General features: G+C 40.0%; 2 protein-coding genes across 9 annotated transcripts in view; both read right to left on the bottom strand.

Moving 5' to 3' along the window:
- Positions 1–759: 759 nt before the first annotated feature.
- gtf2ird1 (GTF2I repeat domain containing 1) lies at positions 760–23380 on the bottom strand. Of its 6 annotated transcripts, none has more exons than XM_058382821.1 (27): positions 23038–23380; positions 17845–17974; positions 17534–17675; positions 17177–17359; positions 16252–16435; positions 13577–13875; positions 13346–13441; positions 11920–12003; positions 10721–10904; positions 10136–10161; positions 9881–10004; positions 9576–9619; positions 9394–9474; positions 8351–8437; positions 6814–6867; positions 6671–6736; positions 5993–6176; positions 5799–5863; positions 5651–5719; positions 5299–5566; positions 4080–4108; positions 3421–3468; positions 3269–3349; positions 2997–3189; positions 2858–2895; positions 1959–2071; positions 760–1843 (listed from the first exon to the last, which is right to left on the bottom strand). In XM_058382821.1, exons 2-27 carry the CDS (start codon positions 17968–17970, stop codon positions 1775–1777), a joined length of 2937 nt encoding a protein of 978 aa, XP_058238804.1. In that variant the 5' UTR covers positions 17971–17974; positions 23038–23380; the 3' UTR covers positions 760–1774. The 6 variants fall into 6 exon arrangements, with proteins under 6 accessions (XP_058238804.1, XP_058238799.1, XP_058238803.1 ...); XM_058382816.1 differs by having other exon boundaries at positions 1959–2074; positions 22972–23379; XM_058382820.1 differs by having other exon boundaries at positions 1959–2074; positions 6671–6733; positions 23038–23379.
- A 3028-nt stretch (positions 23381–26408) lies between these two features.
- Positions 26409–27752, bottom strand: part of clip2 (CAP-GLY domain containing linker protein 2) — a 30934-nt gene continuing 29590 nt past the window's right edge. For all 3 annotated transcript variants that reach the window (XM_058383556.1, XM_058383557.1, XM_058383558.1), the window contains one exon: positions 26409–27696. In XM_058383556.1, the coding sequence (XP_058239539.1) occupies positions 27685–27696 (12 nt within the window). In that variant the 3' untranslated portion in view covers positions 26409–27684. The remainder of the gene's footprint in view (positions 27697–27752) is intronic.

Below are 27752 nucleotides of genomic sequence, written 5' to 3'. Positions count from 1 at the left end.
GTTTCTGAGTTCATTACAGACTTCCATGCTGTCTTATACTTTGTGCTCATTGAAATGTATTTACAGAACCTACTTTTGCTTTAGTTCTTGGATTTTCAGATGACAGTTTTACTGAATTCTCAGTAAATTCCAAATAGACAGCAATAAATTCATACAAACCTTTGAAATTATGTTTAAGATTCCAGAGATGTCTAAATTTAGGGCGGTCAAATTTCTTTATTGTCCGTACTGATTATCCAATCTATCCTCGGGTCATGGGGAGCCTGGGCCTATCTCAGGCATCATCAAGCATCAAGGCAGGATACACCCTGGATGGAGTGCCAACCCATTGCAGGGCATACACACACACACTCTGATTCACTCACGCCATCACACACGACGGGCAATTTAGAGACTCCAATCACCCTAGTAGCATATCTTTGGACTGTGGGAGGAAACTGGAGCACCTGGAGGAAACCCACCAAGCAAATTTGGCATACTGTATCTTTGTAAAAGTCTGTAAGTGGATTTTTAAAGATGATTAAAATAATTTGCTAAGGTATTGATCAAGGTTAGTAAAAAAAATAAAAAAATCCTGTCAAACATTATGTAGATAAACTTGCAACCATTTTGCAACTACTGGAAAAAAAGGTGCTTGGACCCCACAGATCGCTTCTTGCGGCTCTAATTCTATCCATGCGATTGTACAAAATCATGTTGTATAGTACCATACTATAGTTTTCTTTACGTTCTTTGCAGAAAGATCTCCTTGAAATCAAATGTGTTAAACATCTTTAATCGCAGGCAAAAAAAAAAAAAAAATGCAGTGAACGCAAGGCAACACATTTTATTTAAAAGGCCTAAATGGCATTAAAGTACAGCATATAAATACTGGTGATTCCAGAGACAGTCCATACTTGAATAACATTATACCGGTCTTTCCTTTACATACAATACATTCATGGTGTGTTTCTCTGTGAAATAGCATCCTCCTTGATCCAGGAGAGTAGGAGTAACTTACAAGGCTATAATAATAATAATAATAATAATAATAATAATAATAATAATAATACAAAAAGCCATTTCATTGAAATATGTTAGTGCTATCATGTTAGAGTACTCCAACTCGACGTAATCAATGAAGAAGAAAAAAAAAAGAATACAAAATAAAAACCTCTCTGATACATACAGTAGCTAAATCGTTTGAGTGTTATCAGTCACGGGAAATTCAGCACGTGTGACACGTTGTACTGAACAGCTTCCATTCCCTGGATATACAAATTCCTTTCCTTTTATTTCAATAAATAAATAAATAATAGTACAACATTTCTTTTACTATGCGTCAAAGCCAGTTACTACAGGTGTAGTATGCAGTATGCACGTGTTCAGCACCAGTTAGGGTTCTTTATCCTGTTAATCATCGTGTCGACACGTCACACGGTGTGTCATATCATCTTTAAAGACAGTGTTGGTTAATGATTGCTTGCAGGGCCTCATGTACAGGGCAACTGTATAATGCAAAGTAATGCATTACTCACTAAGAATATGAAAAATAAACACTCCTTTTACCACCTTCCTGGAAATAAAGCGCAAAAATTGGGAAAAGTTACAATTTCACAATTAAGCACTCGGCATCCTGAAAGCGTGACGAGCTGCTCCTCGTCCTGTTCCTCTGTCCGTCACGCTCGAGGACGTCATGAACGGCGGCTTCCGCTCACGAGTCGGGGGTATACGGCGCGATCGGACGCAAGAGCTCCGGCTGAGTTCAAAAACGGATTCTCCCTCATGGTCAGGATTAGTATTTAACCTTGCCTGGAACTTGGACGTTGACACCGCTGTAGTCCACCATGTACATGGGCCATTGCTTAAGAGAAAGAGAGAGAGAGAGAGACAGTATTCTATTTAATTCAGCATTAGGAGGAAAGAAATCGAAATCAGAATTAAAGTGTCAGGGTCAAAACAAATGTTCGGGTATGTACCATTACTGGAATCTGATTGGTCGAATTAGAAGGGTCTGCTCCTGGAGGCGGGGCAGTTAGACTGTTATCCAGCACTCGTTTCCGTTTGCGTCGATTCACTGCGACTTCATTTCCTTCTGCAAGAATTGGACAGTTGGATTTTTTTGAATGTATTGAGATTTTGCTTTAGCTACTCAACTAGCACACTCACTAGTCGCCGATTTTGAGGTGTGTGTGGGATTGTTACAGATTCAAGCACAAAGTTTCCAAAACATCGCAAAGTCTCAACACGATGGCGTTGCAGTGATCAAAACAAAAAGCTACGCATTCTATGTATTGATATTGAATGATGATTTTCATTTCCATGGTGACAAATTTTCCACGATTTTTTTTTCTGGGGGGGGGGGGGGATTTCCTCGTGTGAAGTGCATCAGAAGTGCAACAAATTTTAAATTTTTATCAAATTTACCATATTCTGAAAACTTCCCCAAAATTTTCACCAAATTTAAAAAATGTCTCACTGAATTTGGGAAACCTTTTTACAAAAAAACTGAATTTGTTTTTCCAAATTTTTAAGATTCCACCAAAATTGAAAAGAGTTTGACCAAATTCAGTACACTGTTCACCAAATTTAGGAAACTTTTCACAAAATTTTGTATACCAGATTTTAAAGATTCCACCAAATTCACTAGATTTTATGGAAAAAACTCTTCTCTTAGTTCCAGAATCAACATCCTCCAAGACTAAACATTCGGTACGTTTATTAGACTGATCTATTTATTTTTCATCATTTACAGTCTGGAAAAAAAAACACTCAGTAGGAAGACTATGTATGCTTTATAGTTGTTTGTCACCAAATATTTTTCCTAAGAATTACTGGTTGACTTGTAAAAATGAATAGCTCTAGTATGGGAACGTACCTGAACTTGAAGTCTGTGGACAAAGCTGTACGAAAGGCCTAAAATACACACACACACACATTAGATAACACTATATTAAACCTTTGCTACACAGATAGCTGAAATAGGATATTATATATGAAATTGGATGTATACACACTGTAGAGGTGTTTTGATATTGATAGTTATGTCGTCTCGAGCCTGGAGGATCTTCTCCAACCGGATGATGTCGTAAGTGTTCGGGTTTCGGAAAGGAACGTCTTCCGGCAGTCCGCACACCTCCAGAGAGTCGGGACTGGCTCGGATCAGCTTGTATGGGACCACGACGGGTCGATCCAGACCCAGAGCTTCTCCTAAACACATTAAAACACGTGAGTCCTGAGCATGTTTGTTCTATAAGCGTAAATGATAAAGCTGTATGTTTATACTGACCGTATTTCTTATTGAACAGCTCTTTGACTTGTTCCCTCAATATGACTTTTTCACCCATGCGATTGATGTCTTCCTCTTCTGCTGGTACGAAAGCGTCACGTCACAAATCATGTACGATGACACTCAATACAAATAAGAAACAGTGTTCTTACCACTTATGGACGAGTATGCTTTCTTCAATAGCGTGATTCTTCTCGGTGCTGGGAAAAGAAAGCAGAGAAAATCAGTTACTTAACTCTTTTTCCCAGAGGCCACAACATGAAATCTGCTCCTGTTTGGTTGTGTCTGTTCCACATTGTTTGTCTTTTTCATATCACACTCCACAGTGGTGCTTAATATGAAGCTCATATGAAATAAGACACTCAGGGCTTTAAGAATTTGTAGTGTTTCATAAGTATTTCTGTTTTTATGTAGAATACAAGAGGCAGAATATTCATAGAAAAAAGGTTCATTCACATAAATGTTTCTTTCTTCAAAGTAAATGTGGATATCAAACCCATTTCTGCTCTCTGAGATGCCCCAAGTGCTTGTTCATAACCAACTAAAATGTTTATCTTCAACCTGCGTAAGGTTATCCAACAAAGGGAAAAACACATCGTCTCACACTGGAAGCCAAAAGAGTCCTGAAATGAGTGTCCTCATCTTATATCAGACTCACAGCCAGAAAATAATTCATTTCTTTACACTTTCATTCCGCTGGCAGAGTGAAACCCAAGTGTACTGATATACATGGTTAAACAAACGTGTGTGTTTTTTCAGCAGGAATTAAAACATGAGCATGATTCAATAAAAATGGTTTCAGGAAACATACCTGGTTTGGGGATAAGTCCTTGAAAAGGCCTGTAAAGAAAAAACAAACATTTTCTTATACAGTTTCTGATATAGAGTACATTAATCATTAAATATCTTGCTTTCAGTTCATTAAAAGGCTTCACAAGCCTGATAAAGAACGTTTTTATTTCACTAGGTTATTAATAAAAACCTGGGCATTTCTGATGAATTAAATAGAATTTAAAATCAATATTATTCTTAGCTGATGAAGAAATCCTGTGTGCACACCGCTGTTAATAAAAAGCCTCATACTTCATAAAAATGATAACTCCTGTTAATTAACTTCTGTTAATTAATAATTATAAAAAACCTGATATTGACTCAAGTACATTAAGAACTTTGACTTTTTATTGCTTTCCGGCATAAAAAAAAGAACTGCTTCAGAAAAATTCTGAACAGGATAATAGGTGGAAATTATTCTTTTGTCTTCAATAAACATGACTTTGTGTTTTTGCGATGCATTATGAGATAAGGGAGGTAAACTTTTGGACAGGATAATAGTTGTAAATTATTATTTTGTTTTCTGGGAAACATCATTATCTTATGTAGCTTCTGAAGAGCTAAAATAAGATTAATATACAAGAAAATACTAACAGTTTACACTGTTCAAATGTTTTCACCCCCTTATTGTTGGAAAGAGGTCAGATAATGGAGAAGATGTAGGAAAACTGTACTAGAAAAAGGTCTAGGTATACAATATCACCAGGTGCTTGGATGGAATGAAAACCTGCACCCCTGGTCTAGATAATTGGATAGCCATGTAGCTGACCTAAAAAAAATATTATTAATTTTGAATGCTCCGTCTGATTGGTTTTGATGCTTAGTAGTCCTGTGGCTTGAACTCTCAACCTTCTGAGCCACAGGTCAATGTCTTAACCACTGAGCTACAGTACAGGACTGAGACTAGAGTCACAGTCAGAGAAAATATAAAGCTGTAACTCTGACTCTACAGGAACTAACATGTTTTGAGAATGTTGCATGGCGTTAACTTGTGCTTTAATTAAGTAAAACTGCTGTGGTATAACAGGAAGTAAACATGAATCCATAATGAATACTGGGTCTAATCACACTACTGCATCATTGATTATTTTCCTTCTCTGTCATGTTTTATGATCCAAAGTAATGCTGAACTACCAGCACTAGAAGTATGACTAAACTCCAGCAAAACTATTGGGAGAAATAAAAAAAAAATGTCTCGCCTCATAATGGTGAAGGAGATCTTATCAGCCACTGCCAGGATCCTCTCGAGGTTCTGCGAGCCGAACGTGCAGGGTTTCCTGAAGGGGATTCCCGGTGGCAAGCCCTCGATGATCACCGAGCCGGGGTTGCACTTGATCCGCTTGTAAGGCACTTGCACGGGATACTTGATGCCCAGTGCCTCGCCGTATTTCCTGTTAAACAGATCCTGGACCTGCTCCCGAAGCGTGTTGGCCAAGTCGATGCGAGACAGTTTGGCCTCTAAGCTGTCTGTGAGTCGAGACGACAGAAATTAGAAATTACGGTTCGAATCGAAGCGTGTGGAGGAAAAGAAAAGTCTGGACATATGATTACCTAAGAATCCAGGTCTCTTGGAGGCAGGTCCAGGATCTTCTGCCAGGCTGTCTTTAAGATCACATTCCACTGTAATGAGGAGACACATCTCAGCTACATGTTTTTGTGTCTAAATAAAGGGTATGTATAATTCGGCAAAAATATTTACCTGGATCACAATCTGGCTGAGAAAGAGGTTCAAGCTTCAGCTGAGTTTCAGTTAGCAAATCCGGCCTGAATTTGAGACAAAAATAATTTTTTTCTTGCCCCATATTCGGACTGCTGTATGTAAATGTGTTCCGTCCTAAATATTTAATCAAATACTTACATGTGCTATTTTCTTTTCTTTTTTTTGTGACCCACCTTTTGATAACAAACTGGATGTGGTTACTGGCGCTGAGAATCTTCCGGAGTTTGGCCGCTCCAAAGCAGTTTGGTCTCCGGAACGTGATTCCTTCTGGCAGTCCTGTGATGTACAGGTCCTCAGGATACATCTGGAACTTGGAGTAGGGCACCTTCACTGGCTCAGGCAGGCCCAGAGCCTCCGCTAGACAAGAGGACACAGTGTGGAAATGGGAAATAATTATTATACAAAATATAGATCATTAGATTATTCTGTAAAATACGTGGTGGTGAGAACAGACTGTTAAACAGTTTCTGGCACTGGAGACTCCTTCCGTAAATGTTTAATAAACACAACTGTTTTTGAATTGAAACAATATATTAAGATAGGGGTGTGTAAACTTTTGCACAGGCTGACCAGTGTATGTAAATTATTATTGTGTCTTCTTGGAAACATCAATATCTTATGTAGCTTCTAAAGGGCAAAATGAAAATGAACATTTTACACCAATCCTCCTGTTCAAAAGTTTACACCCCCCTCCCCCAGACTCTTCATGTATCGTGTCGTCTTCTCGAGCATCAGTGAACATTTAAACCTAATACAACATTTAAACCTGTTATAATAGTCATGTATGAGGAGAAAGATAGACATGGAAGCAAGAGACTCATGAACAAGTATCACAAAACATCAAACCTCACCGTATTTGGTGCTGAAGAGACTCTCCACTTGCTTTCGCAGCTGAAGAATCATCTCTCCAATGTCTTCTAGAAGAACGGACAGATAATCAAACAAACGCACTTGTGGAAAAACAAAACCCTCACATAATTAAAATGCGGCTTACCTTCGACGACTCTCTTGAGCCCTTGCGGCGTGGACTTCTGCGCCAGTTCTTCGACTAAACAGCAAAGCAAAAGTGTTTTACGTTACACAAAACTCGGAAAAAACGGCGAATACTCCGAGACGTTACTGTTAAACGTTCCACTCACCTTATGTGCACTCCAATGACCAATTGTGTAAAGCAGACTTTAAAATAACATATTAAATGAAATTAATTGAATGAAAATGAAAAATAAAAAGCGAGTTAACACAAACAATTCAACTCCAGCAGTATGGCCACGAGTTAGATTCCGAATTTTAGCTGTAATACGCAGTACTTTTACAAACATCACTGATTCATGATGATGGTTTTGACTGATGCGTCTCGTGGCACTCATGATCGAGTTGAACAGTGATATTGACTCGCATTGTAACACTGGAGTCCAGGACAGGGAGACGAGCTACGGGAAAGAGCTACTGTTCTCTAGTTTGAACAAAACAGCATACGAGGAGGAAGGAACTACGAGGGGATCTTAACAGGGACCCTGGGTCTATTGTTTAGCTGATACTTGGTTTCCCGTTTTGCTCTGGTAAATATAGTCGACGCCAGAAAATCTTCACTAGAGACTTAGAACCAATTTCATGAATTTCAGATTCCACAAGATGAATTTACTTAAACACCAAGCATTCGTCATGTATTTTGTCATTTTCGTCATGTATTTCGGACAATCAAATATTGTCCGATTGCGTCTCAATCAGATCCCTAGGTGGCGAATCAGTATCTCCTTAAAACCCTGGATCACTTCACATTGTAAAACTGATGACTCGACATGACTGCGTGCTCAAGCTGTAAAACGCTGTTGTTATTTGTTTATGCTGTTTAAAGTATGTTAAGAAAAATTCTTTGAATGTTGTGTTACATGAGTTCATATTTTTTGAATCGTTAAGTCGCTAGACTCAAATGGACCGTATCTAGAACATCAAATAAAAGTTATAAAAGAGCTACAACAAGGAAAACATTGTTTTGTCTGTACACTTTTTTGAGTTGTGAGGCTTCAGAAAAATTTTTTTTAATGTCTATTGTGGGTTTTTTTATTAAGGATTTTGCGATTGAGACAGCCTTTTGACTCCCTGCTCAGTGCCCTGACTAGTGAACTAGGGAGATAATTGAGACGTGGCCTTCATGTCTAGAAAAGAATTATTTAAAATGAAACAAAGCTTCAATAGCAACAGTGAGACAAACCCAGTGCCAATGCATCGTAAATGATAACAGCCAATCAGGTTTTAGTATGCAAATAAAGGGCAGCCAACATTGGCTTACTATCAGACAATATTTGACTAAAATGATTTACTTGTTAGACACAATAACAAAGGGAATATAGACTAGGATACGGAAGAGGTTAGAGACTGGGAAAATACGGGGTGATTATCTCAGCAAAGGTCACCACCAGTTCCCTGCTTTGTTCACCGAAATCTACCACCGTGCCTGAAGCCGAGATTTCCAAAGCCAGAGGGTTGCAGCGTCCAAGCTCCTGATGGGAGAAAGACCAAGGTGCAGTTACCTGCTAGAGGCTCCAGGGGGCGGCGGTGATCAGGGGTCACAAGTTCAACCTGAGGCTCGATCTGCTCCTCCAAGGCTGCAGTGTTTTCTAAAGGAGAGAAATCAGCATGAGATGTGTTGTTTTCCTGCTCTGTGTCATCATCCGAGTCTGATTAACATTACGATCTGATGACATTTTGTCTAAATAACATAACGCGAGACAAACCAAACCAAACATAAGCAGGGAGGTGAGATGCAGCAGTCTGTGTGCAGCAGGGGGATGAATCATAAATGGGCTTTATTCTCCAAATATATAGCAAATAACCAAATTATACAGCTTTCATAAACGGAGCGATCGAACTAGCTTTCAGATTCATGTTCGGCTGTGTAATCAGGATAAACGCTAGAATAACAACAGGGTGCCTTTGCACCACCGGTGCTTGGCCCCCTATAAAAGTACAGTTTACTCTTTTTTTCCCCCTGACATAAAGTGAGACACCAGTGCATGAGATGAGACTACAATCCAAACATTTACAAACGTGAGACGAGGAGAAGGGGGCGGGGCTTTCATAAGGGTGAGAATATTGATAATATTAGAGACTTCAACCATGTACATGACTCTCATTCGTTTTTATATGTAGCTAAGCGCATCAGACCTTTGCATATAAAGACTGCTCTTTTGGCATATTTTTGTGTGATTTGGTTTTGCAAAAAAATAATAAATAAATAAATAAAATTAAAAAAAAAAATAAAAAATTAATAAATAAATAAACAAAATAATAATAATAATGTATTTTAGGAAATGCCTGAATTATGGGAATTACATCCAGTTAGTTTGTTTAAGATTTTCTTTCTGGACAAAAATGCTTCATGTTGTTCGGTTTTATTGTTTTTAATATTTGTGAAGTTCATATTGAATGACTTTCTATGACATCTGTGTCTCATGTCCAAATGAATGGAATATGGCTTTGGCTGAATACACGCTGTGATGATGTCACATGACATGTCTTGACCCAGATTTGCAGAAAAACGGCAAAATGTACGAGGGGGAAAAGAAGCTCATACCTGGTACAGTGACCTGAATAATTTCTCCATCTGGTGGCTCGGTTTTGACCTTTTTTAATGGTACGCAGTCTCCCGAGGGCCCTAAAAAACACATTAATGTCTATAACACATATAAAAAAAATCCAACAGTCATTACTGACATTAAGCTGAGTGTCGAGTGGCTTGGCGTGTCGGAGGCTCACCTGCTTCACAGTCTGCTAAGGGACTGACACAGGAGCTGGTGGATCTGCGAGACAAAGACGTTGATAACAAAGCGAGAGGACGAGCAAGAGCAATTTAGTGAGTAAACACAGCTAACCCTGACTGGCAGGGAAATATTTAAAATATTTGTTAAAGGGCTTTGCAGTATTCTAATTAAACAGCATAGTGCTCTCCTGAAGTTCAACAACAATTAGCGCTGTTTGCTTTGGCTGAGCGCGCAGACTCGGGTGTTTAAAACTAATTAGCCGGGCTGCCAGTCTCGACGGCGACGGCCGCTGACGCGTACCTGCTGCTGTGGGTGTTGCTGACCAGCTCGAGCATGGAGCTCGGCACCCTAAGCCCTTCTAGGAAGCTGTCTTCTGGGGAGGAGCCGTCCTGCTTGCCTTCCTCTTTAGCTACTTTCCCTGCAGCTGATTAAAAGAAAGAGACTGAGTAGTGGTACACCGTAGTACGCTCGATTGTAATTTTAGCTGCACGTCCAGCCCTGTCCCAGCAAACACAAGCCCCGCTGCGAGACGTATTCAACAAATGTGTCACTCACCAGTGAAGATCCGCTCATCAAACATCCTGAAAGGGAATAAACAAGTACGTAAACAAACACAGGCTAGAAGCAGGCTTGCGCCTCAACATATTGAACTGCTTTATTTGGATGCGCGAGGCTGCCGACTCAGCGGGAGATTTCCTCATTAAAGCCAAATCGGCGGGCGCACGCTGGCGTGTGGATGGCAGCGGTTACTACGCCCAGTGAGCGGTGCAGCGTTTTTGGACGGCAAACGCCAATCTGCCAGATGGCACCAGGAGGCTGGAAGCTTTAGTCAAGAGATAAATGAGAAAATTCATTCCAGAAAAAAAAAAAAACCCTCGACTGTTTGTGCAGCCACTGTTGAGCTAAAAATGAAAAGAGTAAATTAACTGAACTGAATCGGTGAACCAGGCGTCTACTTCACATCTGTTTCGGGGATCTAGTTAAGACTCTCTAGATAATTTGAACTCTTCACCAGATGTAATCCAGCCATACGATGTATTCTTGTATATATTTTCAACAAGAAGGATTTCTGGATTTACAGTTTTATTTGATACAACAATAAAAAAAAAATCTATTTTTCAAATGACTGACAGGACTCACCGTCTCACGACAAAGCGGACGCTGTGCCTCTCCTCCAGGATTCGTTTGAGTTTCGGCACTCCGTAGGTGCACGGCCGCTTAAAAGGGATCTTGTCCGGGATCCCGATGATCTCCACCGCTTCCGGGTCACAGGCGATCTTCCGGTACGGAACGGGGACCATGTGATCCAAACCCAAAGCTTCAGCTGGAGGTCCAACATGTACAATTAGTTACAGATTCTTATAACTGGGCAATAAATACACAAATATAACAAAGATGATAGTAACATATTACAGTGTCTTTAAAAAATAGGAGTCCAATTTGACAGGAAAAAAACCTGATTAAGCAGGACATTTTTCCTGTGACTCTAAAAAAGCTACATGTTACGATATCTATTTATGATATATGTAAATATTTTGCTTTATACCACAGCACTTTTTAATACTTGATTCTGATTGGTCAACAGCCAGCGATGAATAAAAACTCATGTGGAGTAAAGTCATGTGAAGCTAGGTGCCAGATGAAGCTAAAACAAGTCTTCAGAATGTTCTGGTTTAGTAACTTACATACGAACTACTATTTTCCGCAGAAAAAATGAGACCTGATGTGCCTCGCGTGACTTACGTTAACATTAAACCAAACAACGTGCTGTTCTAGCTGTGGTATAAGAGGGAAAAACCTTATTGGAGAAATAATCACGTTGGTGTCATGATTGTTGCGTTTTATTCTTTTCTTCCTTAATCAGTCCCTCTAGGATGTCACATTTTTGCTCTTGCAGAAATGAACGCGTCTGCAATTTTTCTAAATGACCGAAGGATTTCATCGTATTTTGTCCGAGGCATGTCATGTGACGTGATCACTACGCTCACACTTCGATACGTGTTCATCACGCATTATTACAGCTATCATAGAAAGTCTCTGCATACGGTTTGAGTTTAATAGGAAAATCTGTATGCTTGAAATTTTGGAAATTTTAAGTAGGTTTCCACAAAATGCAAGGATTTCTGAGAGCAACAACAATCCTGGAGTTACCATATAACCACTATGTAACTAAAGGGAGAGGGTCACATAAAAAAAAAGAAAGAAAACAAGTGAAACCATTTACTGAAACCAGTGCCAGTTTAGTCTAGTCAAGATGTTTTCAAGTGAAAGCAGACAAAATAAAAAACAGCAAATATCAAAATACCAGATGTGTGTACAAGCGTGTGTTTTTCTCTCACCGTAGCGGCTATTAAACAGGATCTGTACGCATTCCCGCAGCGTGTTGATGTCCTCCGTCTCTCTGATGAAGGCGTCCCATTTTTCTGTGCGAGACGAGACGTAACCCTTAAAACCTTGCTGTCTCCAGCAGAGATGTAAAAAACTGAACTCGATCTATGCGCTGGATGTAATATTTTCCAATTCAAAGAACTGTGTTTCAGACAATAGCTTGGGAGGCGATCAAGACTGAATCAATTCCCCCAGAGTCTCTTTTTCAGTTATTATTATACTGTTATTTCATTTGCACCAGACTGAATCACAACCTTTGGCATCAAAGCAGCTGAAAATCACATTGTATTGAAACGCCGGCTGCTTCAAAAAGCATCTTTCCTACAATTTGCTGTTGAGAACCAGTGCTTTGTTTTGTCTGCTGGGTTTGTTTGCATTAGTCGGTGGAGACAATTAACACAGGGCCTGACTCTTGGCAGTGTCTGAAGGCTTCCTGTTGCTCGTTTGGAAGGAAAAGATGTTGATGTGTCCTGGCCAAACTTCTTTTTTTCATCACTCATCCACCACTGGTTATGGCTTTAGGGGCCCAATTGCTATTTAAGTGATTATATTTAAAGTGGCTACTTCAGGGCTCCATTTTATTTTTATTTCCACCCTGAATGACACTGTTTATGTTTTGACATCGGTTCTGTTCAGCAATTCTGGTGCTTTAGTTTCATTGGTCCTGTGAGAAGTCGCATTGACGTCACAGAGACGCTTTGCTAGTACAGTTACAATCGTATATATAATCTTATATACAATCTTAATGTCTTATAATAAAAGAAAAAAAAACTAAACAATATAAGATCCAAGAGGATCTAAAGATCCAAAAGGCAACCTAGCTACACAACAAACATGTACTGCATCATAGCTAGTTGTGATGTAGTGATGTATGAGATAATAGACAACATAGGATGTATTAACATGTAAATTGCTTTCTGATCTGATCTGCTTGAGCACCCTATCAGCAGGTCAAACAGCACTGTAGGTAAGGGAGGAAAATATTAATGGAAGTTGTCGACCGTTAATACTAAAATAGCTCTTGGATGCCACTGAAGATGATGTGGTAATTATGAAGATTAATATACAATTATACCAAGCTGCTTGGAACATTGCCCAGAGTTTCCCGCTGCCTCTGCTGGCTTGCCTTCTTCTATCTTGGTGCATAACGGGAACGTCTAACAGGACCTGCCATTATGGAGAAGCTCTGACCTCATAACTGGTCCTCATCAAAGTAGCTCAGACCGTTACACTTGCCCGTGAACTTCAAGAATTGTTTCAACTGCTGTCTGAGACATGTGCCATTGTAGATTAATACATATACACATATATATATATATATATATATATACATATATACACATATATATGTATATATACATACACACATACACACACCTGATTTCTCATGGACTATGGAGAAGAGTAGGCGTTTGGAGATGTGGATGCTGGGCGGGCTCTGAGCAACGTCTCCTGCGAGTGCTATCCGCTCACCTGGAGCACATACAGGAAGACAAGACCCGTGTAATCCGTCAATCACAAAATCATGCGCTAAAACTGCTAATGTGTAAATGTAATTCAGATTAACGTGACATTTTTTGTGTCAGCGGAACATGGGAACCCGCTCACCGTTGTCAGTGACCTCTTTGGGCACAGCAACCTTCTCGTCGCTCGGTACCCACGCTGCTAGCCGTTCCTTGACCAGGCCGTGCAGCACTGCAGGTTTCGGATCTCCCTTAGCGTCAGGGTGTGTCTGGGAAGGCACGGGCATTCCATACAGGAAGCTAGAGAGCATGGAGCTGCTAGCAGGCACTTCCTGTGCAGGGGTTTTAACAGGCGTGTGGTTGCTGGCACTCTTAACAGCAGGGGAGGGGTGGTGATTGCTTTCCGGACAGGATTTACCGTCACGCGGGGCTTCGTCTGGCACTCTGAAATCGGGAAACAATTTTATCTCGGATCCATCTACACCGCTTCGCTCGGTTATCAGTTTCAGCTTGTTAGCTGTCATTCCCCATTAGTCATGCTAGTGTTTTATATCTGGGGCGTCATAACAAATGCCACAAAAATTCCTAATGTCATCAGCGGGTGCCGCAATATTTCTACAACATGCAAAAGTTTAGAAAATACTTCATCTAAAACTTTAATCCCCGATAGCAATGTGTAAACAAAAGCTGAAGAATTATGCAAATCGTGCTAAATACCCCTTCAGTGCTAAAAGGCCTCTGGAGATGAATTAGCACATTCAATTTACTGAGCAAACAAATCTATACGAATCCTTATTATTATTATTATTATTTTAGTTGAATTTGACATCCACATTTTACCGGACACACTTTAGGGAATACTTTACTTCTCTAACGTTGTTAGCTTAAAAATCTTTGCTACCAGGCACAAGCTTTAAGATCACACAAACAAGCTCCTTTTGGCTTTATAACTTTGGCTGATAACCATGTATAAAAGAAGAGAGAAGGAACAGTTAAGCACACAGCCAACTAGTCATTGGCTTTATTGTCTGTAAGCCATGCTAGCATTTCTGAGGTGAATTAGCTCGTTTTATTAACATACATCTTGTTATCATTCCTGTTGATAAATTCTTTCCATATACACTATATTGCCAAAAGTATTCGCTCACCTGCCTTGACTCGCATATGAACTTAAGTGACATCCCATTCCTAATCCATAGGGTTCAATATGACGTCGGTCCACCCTTTGCAGCTATAACAGTTTCAACTCTTCTGGGAAGGCTGTCCACAAGGTTTAGGAGTGTGTTTATGGGAATTTTTGACCATTCTTCCAGAAGCGCATTTGTGAGGTCACACACTGATGTTGGACGAGAAGGCCTGGCTCTCAGTCTCCGCTCTAATTCATCCCAAAGGTGTTCTATCGGGTTGAGGTCAGGACTCTGTGCAGGCCAGTCAAGTTCATCCACACCAGATTCTGTCATCCATGTCTTTATGGACCTTGCTTTGGTCACTGGTGCACAGTCATGTTGGAAGAGGAAGGGGCCAGCTCCAAACTGTTCCCACAAAGTTGGGAGCATGGAATTGTCCAAAATGTCTTGGTATGCTGAAGCATTCAGAGTTCCTTTCACTGGAACTAAGGGGCCAAGCCCAGCTCCTGAAAAACAACCCCACACCATAATCCCCCCTCCACCAAACTTTACACTTGGCACAATGCAGTCAGACAAGTACCGTTCTCCTGGCAACCGCCAAACCCAGACTCGTCCGTCAGATTGCCAGATGGAGAAGCGCGATTCATCACTCCAGAGAACGCGTCTCCACTGCTCTAGAGTCCAGTGGCGGCGTGCTTTACACCACTGCATCCGACGCTTTGCATTGCACTTGGTGATGTATGGCTTGGATGCAGCTGCTCGGCCATGGAAACCCATTCCATGAAGCTCTCTGCGCACTGTTCTTGAGCTAATCTGAAGGCCACATGAAGTTTGGAGGTCTGTAGCGATTGACTCTGCAGAAAGTTGGCGACCTCTTCGCACTATGCGCCTCAGCATCCGCTGACCCCGCTCCGTCAGTTTACGTGGCCTACCACTTCGTGGCTGAGTTGCTGTCGTTCCCAAACACTTCCACGTTCTTATAATACAGCTGACAGTTGACTGTGGAATATTTAGGAGCGAGGAAATTTCACGACTGGATTTGTTGCACAGGTGGCATCCTATCACAGTTCCACGCTGGAATTCACTGAGCTCCTGAGAGCGACCCATTCTTTCACAAATGTTTGTAAAAACAGTCTGCATGCCTAGGTGCTTGATTTTATACACCTGTGGCCATGGAAGTGATTGGAACACCTGATTCTGATTATTTGGATGGGTGAGCGAATACTTTTGGCAATATAGAGTATATACTTTAGAGAAATTTAAAGGAAAAATATTCAAAAGACAAATATTAAAAATAAGAAATACCTTCAACTAAAGGCATAATATTTCTACTAGAAATAAATTGTTAGGCAGCTTGTGTTTAGTAAGATATTGCTAACCTGTGCTTGTTAACTTTTATTTACTGTTAGTCATACTAGCATTTTAGGGCAAAGTAGCCCTTAAAATTAACCTTTACAGTCAACAAGTAGAATTTCTTCAGACTAGCAGCTCAAATATTTTTTGTGTATCTGATTTTAGCAGAAAAGATCTCCATGCTAGTAGCTAGCAAACTGCCACCCACGTATATAAGCCTGCATGCAACGCAAATAATGGAGCAAAACAACTCAGACTTGATCGCTTATAATTATACATCATACCATATCCCAAACCACTTTTATACACATCGCGGATCGTTATTATTCTCGTCACTGACCTTTTGACGATGAAGCGAATACGGTTGCTCTGCTCCAGGATCTTCATTAAGGTCTTGGTGTCGTAATCAGCAGGTCTCCTCAGGGTCACGCCATCAGGGAGGCCATGAATGAGCACAGCGCCAGGCTCCTTCTGAATCCATTCATAAGGCACGGGGACCAGGCTGCTCTTCCCTACAGCCTCACCTGAAACATAACAAACTCTCTGGTCCATCAGGTTTTCAATGATCCAGGTCAGTGCAAATGTTTTGGAACATCAGCTAGGAAAGGCATTTACTCTGGTTATGATACAATCTGCTGGTTGTACCGTCATGATTTGAACATATTTGGGAAACATCTAAAGCACTATATATGTTAAAGATAAATCCATCCATCCACCCACCCCTCCATTAATTCATCCATCCATCCACCCACCCCTCCATTAATTCATCCATCCATCCATCCATTTTCTGTACCATTTATCCTACACAGTGCCACAGGGAGCCTGCAGCCTATCCCAGGGAACCCAGGGCACAAGATGGGGGACACCCTGGATGTGGTGCCAACCCATTACAGGGCACAATCACACACACACACTACAGACCATTTAGAGATGCCAATCAGCCTACAATGTATATCTCTGAACTGAAGGAGAAAACCGGAGTACTTTTAGAAACTGCTGAAGCACAGCAAGAACGTGTCACATGGAGGAGACTGGAAATCCCTGACTCCGGAGATGCGAGGCATGAAGCATTTAAGTATCCAGCAAATGTGACCAGGTAAAAAAGGGAATTAATCAGAGAAACAAACCAAGAAGCCAGGGCCAACTCTCAACATGATGCTACCACCACCATGCTTCACAGCAAAAGTGGTACTGAAAACACCTGCAGAATGGTTTCAGAGTTTAAAATAAAGAACATTTTGGTAATACAAGGCTGGTGTTCTTACTATAAAGTACGCTGAAGACTTCTTCCACCATCTTCCTCAGGACAAAGATATTAGAGTGAGGGTCTGTTAAGGCTCGCTGCTGTTTTGCTGGCGGTAAACCGTCTTTACCAGTCCGGCTGCTGTCTGTATCTGGGGCTTTGGCGTGGGAGCTGATTGAATTTAATGCTTGCAGACAGGACACCCCTGTGGAATAAAAATAAGAATGAAAATACAGAGAAAACAGCTAGGCAGTGTTGCCAAATTCCACTTTTAGTGTCATGCACTGTAGTTCATGCCTTCTCTGAGAAATTCATTATTCAGTGATGTTAGTCTAACGATTCCTCACAGACACGGATAAAAGCCATCTGAATCACTCACTGCAGAATTTGTGAAAGTCTGTCTGTATTTCCTTCCTGGAGTTAAGGAAAATTCTCCCCTTTTCTGTTCCTATGGCGATCACGCTGTCCTCGTGGACGGTCACGCAGGCTACCTCGGCGTTCAGCTTAGACATAGCAGTGCACTGTAGGAAAAGAATTTACAAAAGAACAACACATTCAAGCTACACAAATATCACAGTAATATAATTATTACTAGATTATTTTTTAATTCTAGTCAGCTTTGAGGTACAGGTAGATGCTGAAAATGCTCATTAGGCGGTTCAGATTACTGAAGCAGGGAGCAAGTCGTACCACCGAGTCCAGTGCCGACACTAAGCTGGTGAGGATTTCGTGTCTGGTGGACGTCTGTGGCCCGTGGAGCTCGGCACGAGAGTTATGCCTCATCCCATCACAGCCCAGCTTCCGCAGCTGCGCCATTTCTCTGAACGATCAGACATCACAAAACATCAACAACAAAACAAATGCTACTGCCAGGATCTTAATTGTAAAATAATTCCCTTAGACTTTTACTTTCAGATGACTACATCATCATCATCATCATCATTTCCACAGCGATGATCTTAGAGAAACAAACTGAAACAGCACTGATGATAATGATGATGATGTACACTGTACAGAAGGAGAACAGCCATAGGAAACAAGTAGCAGTCTTTATTGGTAAAGTAGTGCCGATTTGATTCTGTTCCACGTTTGGGAGAAGGAGTTGGTGCTCGTCTCCTAAAGCGGCTTTTCGTGTCTGAGAAACGCAGTCGAGGATATAAAAACCTTTAAGAAGCTTTCAAAAGTGATAGTAATACCCTCATCTGCGCTAATGCACCAAAATCCGTTACACATGTGAAAGTAGCTAATTACGATAAGCCTTTGTCGACCAATTAAAATTGGCTCAGATTATTGCCTTAATGCCCTAATTCGCTCTCGGAAACCCACACGCCACCTGGTGAGAGAACTGATCTAAACCAGAACTGTTCGGAGGCTCCTTCACGTTAAACACTTAGACAATTAGCATTAAACAAACGGCTACTGATACGGTTAATGATCGTCTGGGACAATTCATGTGTTACATAACGTTATCGTTTCTATAGCAACAGGATATTCAGGTGGAATCTGGAAAAAAGAAACAGAAAATCGTTGTTTTTGTTTGTTAACACAGTGAAGTTTTATTTAAGGAGACGTTTGTTTCTCAAGATTTATGGAAGGAGTCTCCAGTGTCAGTGTTTTGTAATCGCCAGAGTTTGAGCTGTTTACTTTGTTTAAAAGACGGAGGCAGCAAAAATTGACATGTAAAATGTTTTATGTTTTTTGCTATTTTATATGTTTGACAACTTTGCAGTATTTTTTTTAGTTTTGAAGTAAATTAAATCGACAAAATAATACATTTTATGTATTATTTGTATGTATTAATGACAATAATTATGTATTATTTGTATGTATGAATGACAGCTATTATTTTTTTTGCAGGTTTGAGTCATTAGTGTTATATTAAGATTCAAATTGTTAGTGGTAGGTTTTATTCCAAAAAGTTGTTATGTTATTGCTAAAGAGCACTACAGGGCAAATAAAAGTAGTTAAAGACATACTCTTCCAACTATATAAAATATGTGTAAAAAAAATTAAATAAATAAAATATTTCCCCAGATTTATTGCAAAAAAAAAACAAAGCTTCAGCTGAAATAATGGTAACAATATTAATCAAATGGCCAGATAATAAATAATATTACTCTAATTAAATAATAAATAAACTATAAACTAAAATAAATAAAAGAAAAAAAAATAGTAATATTTTACCACCAGATTTTGACTTATAATTCAGGAAGGAAACAAAGGCGACATCATTTTTAAATACTCAGGGTCAAGCTACGAACAGTTATCAATGTAAAAATATTAAAAAGGTAAAAGTGATCTGTAAAAAGAAACAGAGTGGATTGTCCAGGGGAGAAAACAAGATCACAATCCTAATTCCGGACCCTACATTCTCATGGCAACAGCACTCGGTTTCCTTGGAAACTAATCTCGAGGCATGTGAACAATGCGGCCCGGGCCTTTTAATCTCTGCAGACACTAGGAGCCATTATCCTGGCCTCGGGGCGAAGCCAAAAACCGCACACGCGAACACGGAGAAGGGAGCCAGCCAAGCTCGGGCAGTGTAACTCGTCTGAAGCCAGCTAGGCCTGTCTGAAAGATGGACGGTTGCGATCCTTCTTTGCGAAATCATTCCGCTGGCATGGCTTGTGATTTTGGTGGTACCGGTTTATGCGTCAGCTCGCAGATTCCTGAGGTCACCGTGGAGTCGAGGTGTTAAATTACAGATGATCAGAGATGCATTGAGGCTATGTTTCTAAACCAATGTTGTTTAGCCAAACCACTTTATGTTGCTTTACACAGAAATGTGTTTTCACATTTCACGTCACTTTTTAAAGATGAAAAAAAAAAGCTTTGTGGTGGGTAAAAGTGTCTCTTTCAGCATTTTTAGTCCACCACATGAGACCACAAAGAAAGGCACTGGGGAAAAAAATCAGAAGAAGTAGAAGGGAAAAAAAAGGGGGCATCAGCTTTTTAGGAACATTCCCAAACGTAGCGAGAGCAGAGCAAGCCAGACTGACATGCTTAAGCGGTCAGATTAATGACTTCTGTTTCGCTTGGAGACTCTCTGCCCAGCTACGGCTTTTTTTTTTTTTTTTATTCCCGGCTATTCGAACCCCTGGCAGAAACCTACTGGAAATCTTACTTGTTGGATAAATGCCCATCATTTTCTTCCTTGTGTATTGTGGAACCCTGAGCATTTTCCCTAAGATGCGATCACCTCCTTCTGCCAGTCGATACCCAATCTGCTGGATAAAACGGTCTGAACCAATGACATTTCCACACAGACACGTTGATAAATCATGCTCAGGGTTTTATTTCAGGGTACTTTTTCCCCCTCACCTCCTACTCTCACCTTCGCCGTGGCTGTCGTTGGGTTGGTCAGTAATCAAATTCATGTGCTGAGGAGACAAATATTGTCAAAACGTGACAGGAAAGGCTAATAAACGCTGTAATGGCTGCAGTGAATCACTTCCTGACTATAAAGCTTATACTGCCGGTGAAACCATTAGCTTGGATAATCATGATCCGTACAGCGTATTAATTTATACTAACCTCTATAGGACGCATCTGTATTTTTTTTTTTTTATTTTACATACATCGTTATGAACATCATGGTTAATAAATATCCTCAATTTTTGGAGATGCCCATTGTGTTAACTTGTTAAATGCAGCCCACACATAACATATGCAGAGATATTAGTGTTGACAATTTTATATATCTAGCAACGATGGCAGTGTTTATTTAATGCTTTGCTTCACGAACTTACATTTCATTCAGATTGTTGTTGGCATACAAGAAAGAAGCCTGATTTTTTTGAATATGTGAATCCGTGGTAATGTTTCAACACAAGAAAAGTCACACTACCGTGGCATATTATGAATTTTTTGTGAATTAATCAGCTCAATAGCAGTCATTAGCTGGTACTCTAATTAAGTCTGTACTTACTAACAGCTTGCCATGACGTAACCTTCATCTGGCGTAACACCGATCTCCGAGACGCATCCCAAACACGAGCGTCTGATAAGAGTTTATATTCTAACTGAATTAAAGAAAGTTCATTGAGACAGCACCTATTGTCAGTGATACAGTAAAGTGTATATTGTGAAATAACTATCCGACCAGTTACATTTATTACTGTGTCGGCAAAACAAGTTATAAACAGCAGTTCACGACTATAATCTGCCGCTGAGATTAATAAGATAACAAACACAGCTTGTGGCGTCAAAGAGAAACTGCAATGCTCTCTGAATAGAAGACTTTCCCACGGTGGAAAATGTACTGACGGTTACAAAGTTCCAACATTGGAGACTCCACCCATAAACGGTAAATGAACGTTTCATCACAGAAAATACTGCAATATCAGAAACTGTAAATCTCCATGTAAGCTTCAGCAGATCATTAGAGATGTTCCCGTGTGCACATTTGCATCAATGTGAATTCATTCAATTCAATTCCTTTAAATCTGTATTACACATATTCCGGACGATATTTTTTTTTTACACAAACCTAGGATGTATATAAACATACGCACTGCTGCACAGTGCATTTTTACAAGGTACTTTGGAATCCAATTTAGAAAACAATCCGATTCATGCGTTTACATGCCTATATACCAGATTATTTCAGATCTAAACCACCCCCTTTTCAATCTGGTAGAAATTTCATTCATCCCGAGCTCAACTGGATCGATCGTCACAGCTTTTCAATCCGACTGAGCTATCCCGATTTCGAAACGGATTATTTGGGTGAATGTAAACGCACCTAACGGTTTTGCTTTTTGTTTTGTTTTGTTTTTTAAAAAATCCGTTCGGTCTTAGATTATGTGTAACATCTGCCACACAAGTGCCTATTAAGAAGTCGTTACTATAGAAACGATAACGTGCCTGGACATCGATGTAAACTTCTAAATGATCTGAATCGAGAACCTGAAGCGTGCGTTTACCCTTTCACACAGTTCATGCCGATATGAACTGGATATATACTGTATGTATTACCTGGGGACATTTCTACTACTGCAAAATAAAATAAAATAAAAAGCAGTCACAGACACACCACGGTTCTAATTACGTTACTCCACTTTACAGTGTGAACCTAATTCAGTCCAAATAGGGTTTACTGTAAAAACTGTTTACATCTAACCGACGGGGGAAACTATTTCACTAAAGTTAATCTTGTTCTTTAAATAAGCGTCACATATAAGTTAGGAAGATTATAATAATAATAATAAAAAAAGGTGTCATATTCAGTCGACTCCAATTACCCTTACTGATACGGTAACCTATTAGCCAGCGGTAATAATGTGCATTTGACATTGCAAACATGACCTTCTCGGTTCATGGCACATTTTAAATGTCCATTACACACTTAAGCAGAATTTACAAGGGGGGGGAGAGAGAGAAAAAAATAACCCTCAGACTGTTTTCTTTCGTTTTTTCTCTCTATACACGGCACAACTCAAACACATCCCTTCATCCAGCAACAATAGAAAGTGTTCAGTCTTACAGCAAGTTGCTAACGGCGGAAAGGGAAAAAAAAGATAATACAGTCCGTGTTGCGTTTACGACCGGAGGATACACTCGAGAGCACACAAAAAACAGCAGCAAAACCGGGAATATGGTTCATTAAAATGAATCGATTTCAAAAAAAAAAATCAGGCGTCTTTAATTTCTAAGCTAGCTAGTTTTTTTTTTTTTTGCTAACAGTTGAAACACTGGCTAGCTAGCCGTCCTCCACCTCCTCCTCCTCCTCCTCCCCCCCCCCAGGAGAATTATAATCTGTAATTTCAGCCATAAAAAAAAAAAAAGTCACGTGTTCCAGAAAGATTTTGTTATTACCTGGTTATAAGTCAACCAAATAAAAGAAACAGGATGAGTTTCCTAGCCATCGTGGTGTGTATTTACCTCGTCAATCCCACACTGGGTTGTTGTGGAGGGGTTTATTTATTCTCCGTGTTTAATCCAATAGTGCAGGGCGGAATTCCCGTCTAAAGCAACGCCACACTGACTTCACAAAACCGCATAATCTGGAGCATGTTAGTCTTCCTGGTTTTTTTTTTTTTTCCCTCGGCGAGATTACAGCGAGATTGGCTCCGGTTTTATTTCCCGTCCCTTTTCTTGTCTTTAACGCAGGGACAGTGTCCCCTTTCCCCTTTTCTTTGTTCTGTAATCCAGTAAAATTGAAACTCATTCGCCTCCGCTAATCCCAGCCCAGCTCAACACCCGCATCCATTGGCTGTGATTTACATACAGGATTAAAGAGCCATCTGTGTGGGTGTGTGTGTGTGTGAGAGAGAGAGAGAGATAGAGATAGAGTGTGTGTGTGTGAGAGAGAGAGAGAGAGTGTGTGCGGTGGGGATAAAAAGATTTTTATTTTTTATTTTTAACTTTTTCCCTTTGACACTTTTCTAGATCCATGTTAAGTGCAAGGCATGGCTGGTGAAATGTTATACCAAAAAAAAATTCTCTGATTCAAGTTGATGTAAAAAATAAAAAATAAAAAAAATTTCTATATTAACTTTTATTCCGGTCAGAATTCTCCCTAGATGCATTAACTTGTTACTTTTTGACGCAACAATAGATGACGATTTCTATATGGGGTTTTCTTTCTGTATGAGGATTTCTATATGGGATTGTGGTAGCTCAAGAAGACTGGGGTTCACTCCCAACCTGCCACCGTTGGGCCCTTAAGCAAGGCCCCCAACCCACCATGCTCCAGGGGGTGCTGCATCATGGCGGACACCGTGCTCTGATCCCAATCCCCAAAGGATGGGATATGTGAAGAAAGAGTTTCACTGTGCGGTAAAATATATTTGAGAAATAAAATTTCCATCTATCCATTTTCTGTACCACTTATCCTACACAGACTCACAACAACCTGGAGTCTATCCCAGAAGACTTTAGACGTCACACTACCGCCAAATTTTGAGATGGCGGTTAAGCTAAAATGCATGTCTTTGAATTTAGGGAAGAAACCGGAGACCCTGGAGGAAACCCTTGATGCACAGGGAGAAAACCTTAATTCGTAAAGGGTTGAGGTGCAAATCAAACCCCCAACCCCAGAGGTTTAGTGGAAAATAAGAAAATTTGACATCCAGAAATGCTGTATTCCTTTTATACCACAGCAAACATTCAACAAATATAGATCTGTAATGCAAATCTCATTGATGTAGTTAGAATTTCTACCATATATAAATCTGTATCAACTGTAGACATTAACATATCCCTAATATATAGTACACTATATTGCCAAAAGTTTTGGGACACCCCTCCAAATCATTAACTTCAGGTGTTGTTTTTCAGGGGTCGGGGTCGGCCCCTTAGCTCCAGTGAAAGGAATTCTTAATGCTTCAGCTTTCCAAGACATTTTGGACAATTTCATGCTCCCAACTTTGTGGGAACAGTTTGGTGGATGACCCCTTCCTGTTCCAACATGACTGCACACCAGTGCACAAAGCAAGGTCTATAAAGACATGGATGAGTGAGTTTGGTGTGGAGGAACTTGTGGAGTCCTGACCTCAACCCCATAGAACACTTTTGTGATGAATTAGAGCAGAGACTGTGATCCAGGCCTTCTTGTCCAAGGTCAGTGCCTGACCTCACAAATACACTTCTAGAGGAATGGTCAAAAATTGGAACCAAGCCCAATGCCTGAAAAACAACACTTGAATTCAGTGATTTGGATGGATGTCATTAAACTTTTGGCAAAAAGAGTAGTTATGTGAACTATATAATTCCGCATGATACTCTACATTATTAAGTGATTTGTCAATAATATGCTACAATACAATTTTAATTTTAATAGACAACAATTTGATATCTGACAATGCCACTGAATAAACTAATGTGGGATGTGGTGAAGGTGAAGAACTACTGATTGGAAAGTTGTGAGTTTGAATCCAACATCCACCAAGCTGCCACTACTGTGCCCCCCAGCAAGGCCCTTAGGGCTCAGTTGTATAAAATGAGATAAAAATGTAAGTCGCTCTGAATAAGGACATCTGCCAAATGCCATAAACCTTGAAATGATATATTGCAGAATCTGGAGTAAGCCTAACGATAATTTACGAAAGATCATAACGATGATACCTTTTACGTATCAGAGTCACAGAAAAACCCTTTCTTGATGAATGAACTGTTTACACATGATTTCTTAAACACCAATTACCTTTTCCAATAACAGGACATCCCAAAGCGTATTATTCATCTGATACCAAAACAAATATCGGTCTTTCTGATTCAACCTGAGACAGAATTAATCACAATTTATATCAACTTGTTTAATTCAAGGCAGACTCAAATGTATCTAATGTAGAAAATCTACATGTGATTATACTTCTCTAACAGTATTGCTTGATTCTGATATCTGACACTAGCCACAATCTCAGCTACGACAGCGTTAGACCTAATAGACAACTTGGAAGATTTCATGTGAGATATTTTTTTTGTTGTTTTTTTACCTGTGAATGAACCCAACATCCTGATCAGCCCATTGTGTACTTTTCCACGACGGGAGCTTCTCCAATAAAAGCCAGCACTTTCTCCTTGGCTATTTTTCTATTTAGATCAGATTTATGAGTCTGAATTATGATGTGTAACCATGAGGCTGACGTTCTAAAGTTATAAAGAATAAAGATGCTGCCTCCTACTGGCTCCTGTGGGACTCATCGCTGCCAGATGTGCTGGGAATGATAAATGATAACAAAGGTTATGTCTAAACTAAAACCAAAACAAAAAAAAAAAAAAATTCAAGCGTAATAAGAAACAAAACTTTTCCTATTAACTGTTATCCCTCCATAGAATCGATCGTTTTCCAGCAACCTCGTCAATGATTACGTTTTATTAATTACAGATCATAGTTTTTTATCCATTTATAGTTACATCGTAGTTACAGTTAATGTTGTCACATATCAGCTATTCACTTATGAACCTTTTTTTCTTCACTGTTCACTGAAGAACAACAAAACCCAGGGTTTCTGTCCGACTGTTGCAAATCGCCGACACTGGAGACGCCTTCCATAAATCATCGCTTGGAGCGTTAAGCAGTAGATTGAGATAGAGTGCATCGATATGCGAACCTGTGATTTGGCTTCGTGAGGCTGGAACACCTTCCGGCCAATCAGAATGGAGCATTCAAATTCATTGTACATAAAGATCATCTTGTCATTGTTAATGTCGGTATTCGTTATTCATATAATAATCACCGTGAAATGAAATAAAGGAAGTGTTGTATTAAATGTGAAATAAATAAATAACACCACAATGCAACAACAAAGTTCTGTTTTATTTCAGTTTAATGATTGAATCCTGGGGAACGGTTACAGCTAGAGCCAAGGGTGTAAATCGTTTTGTTTTGTTTTTTTTTATTTTGAACAGCGTTAAAGATCATCCGAGTCTCAACGACTTGAAGCTTCTTTTTTTCTTTTTTTTTTTTTTGCAAAACTCGGGGGCCAGCCCTATCGTTTTATCGTTTGCCGATATGAAATCCCTTAGTCGTAATATTCCCGTATTATTCACGCTGTTATTGATTGAAACTCTAATCGTTGTAACAGGGTGGATACCGTCTCTCAAATTTGACCTGCTCACATTCAAATTACAATGTAGAAAATTCTGAAATGTGGGTTATCATCATCGATCGAAGTAAGACGCAATTCGTTTTCCGACCTAGCTGGTCGAAGGGGGCGATGGTATCTGGCACTGGAACTGAACCCTTGAGACATTAAATATACAGCATGAGCACATTACTAGGCTGAATAATACGCGTTCGATTTCTCAAGTCTTTTACAGGAATACAGTGGTGAAGAGTCCAGTTCATTGGAAAACGCTGGCATCCCTAAAATGGTGCACGATTTTACTGGATTATAGAAGGAATGGATACTGGTGGGGTGGCTGAACACTGAGGCATTCGTACAGTACATAAAGAAAAAAAAAAGCCAGAGTGGAATCATCCCGTCTCTGTTTTACTCAGACATTCACTACAGAGGCTAAAGGGACGGTAGCAAGTCTTTCAAGGCAAAAGAAGAAGAAGAAGAAGAAAAAAGACCGCTCCGTCTAACTCCGGCAGCATAAAAGGCAAATAAATTAAAGTAGAAATCAAGGCCAAAAAAGTCGATTTAAACTGCGTCCTGGCCAATCAGACTACAGCGCTTAGCTTCATGGAGGTCTCGAGCTGCTTTATTTTCTCTCTTCTCTCGGATGAATCGTCCATACTGGAGGTAGCACAGGTACAAGGTGGTTCAGAGGAGAGGCTAAGACCATAACCGTAATGTACCGCTTCAAAATAATGCATTGTTGTTTTTTTTTTGTTTTTTTCTTAAAATAGCGTCTCATGTTGTTTTACATACACGTTTGCTAAGTGGTTGCAGTTTCGTTTCGTCGGCTCGGTGCTAACTGTGAAAAGAATGCGAAGCTTGTCCGATGAGGCGGCAGCCCGAGGTCTAAGCATCAGGCGTCTCGGGGTTTTCTTTCTTTCTGTTATTTATTTATTTTTTTTTGCAGCGTACCTCCGATTTTTCCCTATATGGTCGATCGTTGCTTCAAGGAACGCCATCATCAGTGCTGTCCCTGAACAGATATCCAAAAAAAAGCATGAGTTATAACAAGGAAGGAATCTGAATTAG

The sequence above is a fragment of the Hemibagrus wyckioides genome, linkage group LG28 (genome assembly GCF_019097595.1).
Source record: "Hemibagrus wyckioides isolate EC202008001 linkage group LG28, SWU_Hwy_1.0, whole genome shotgun sequence".
NCBI lineage: Eukaryota > Metazoa > Chordata > Actinopteri > Siluriformes > Bagridae > Hemibagrus > Hemibagrus wyckioides.
The sequence above is the reverse complement of the archived record's forward strand: the minus strand, read 5'-3'. Positions and strand labels throughout refer to the sequence as shown.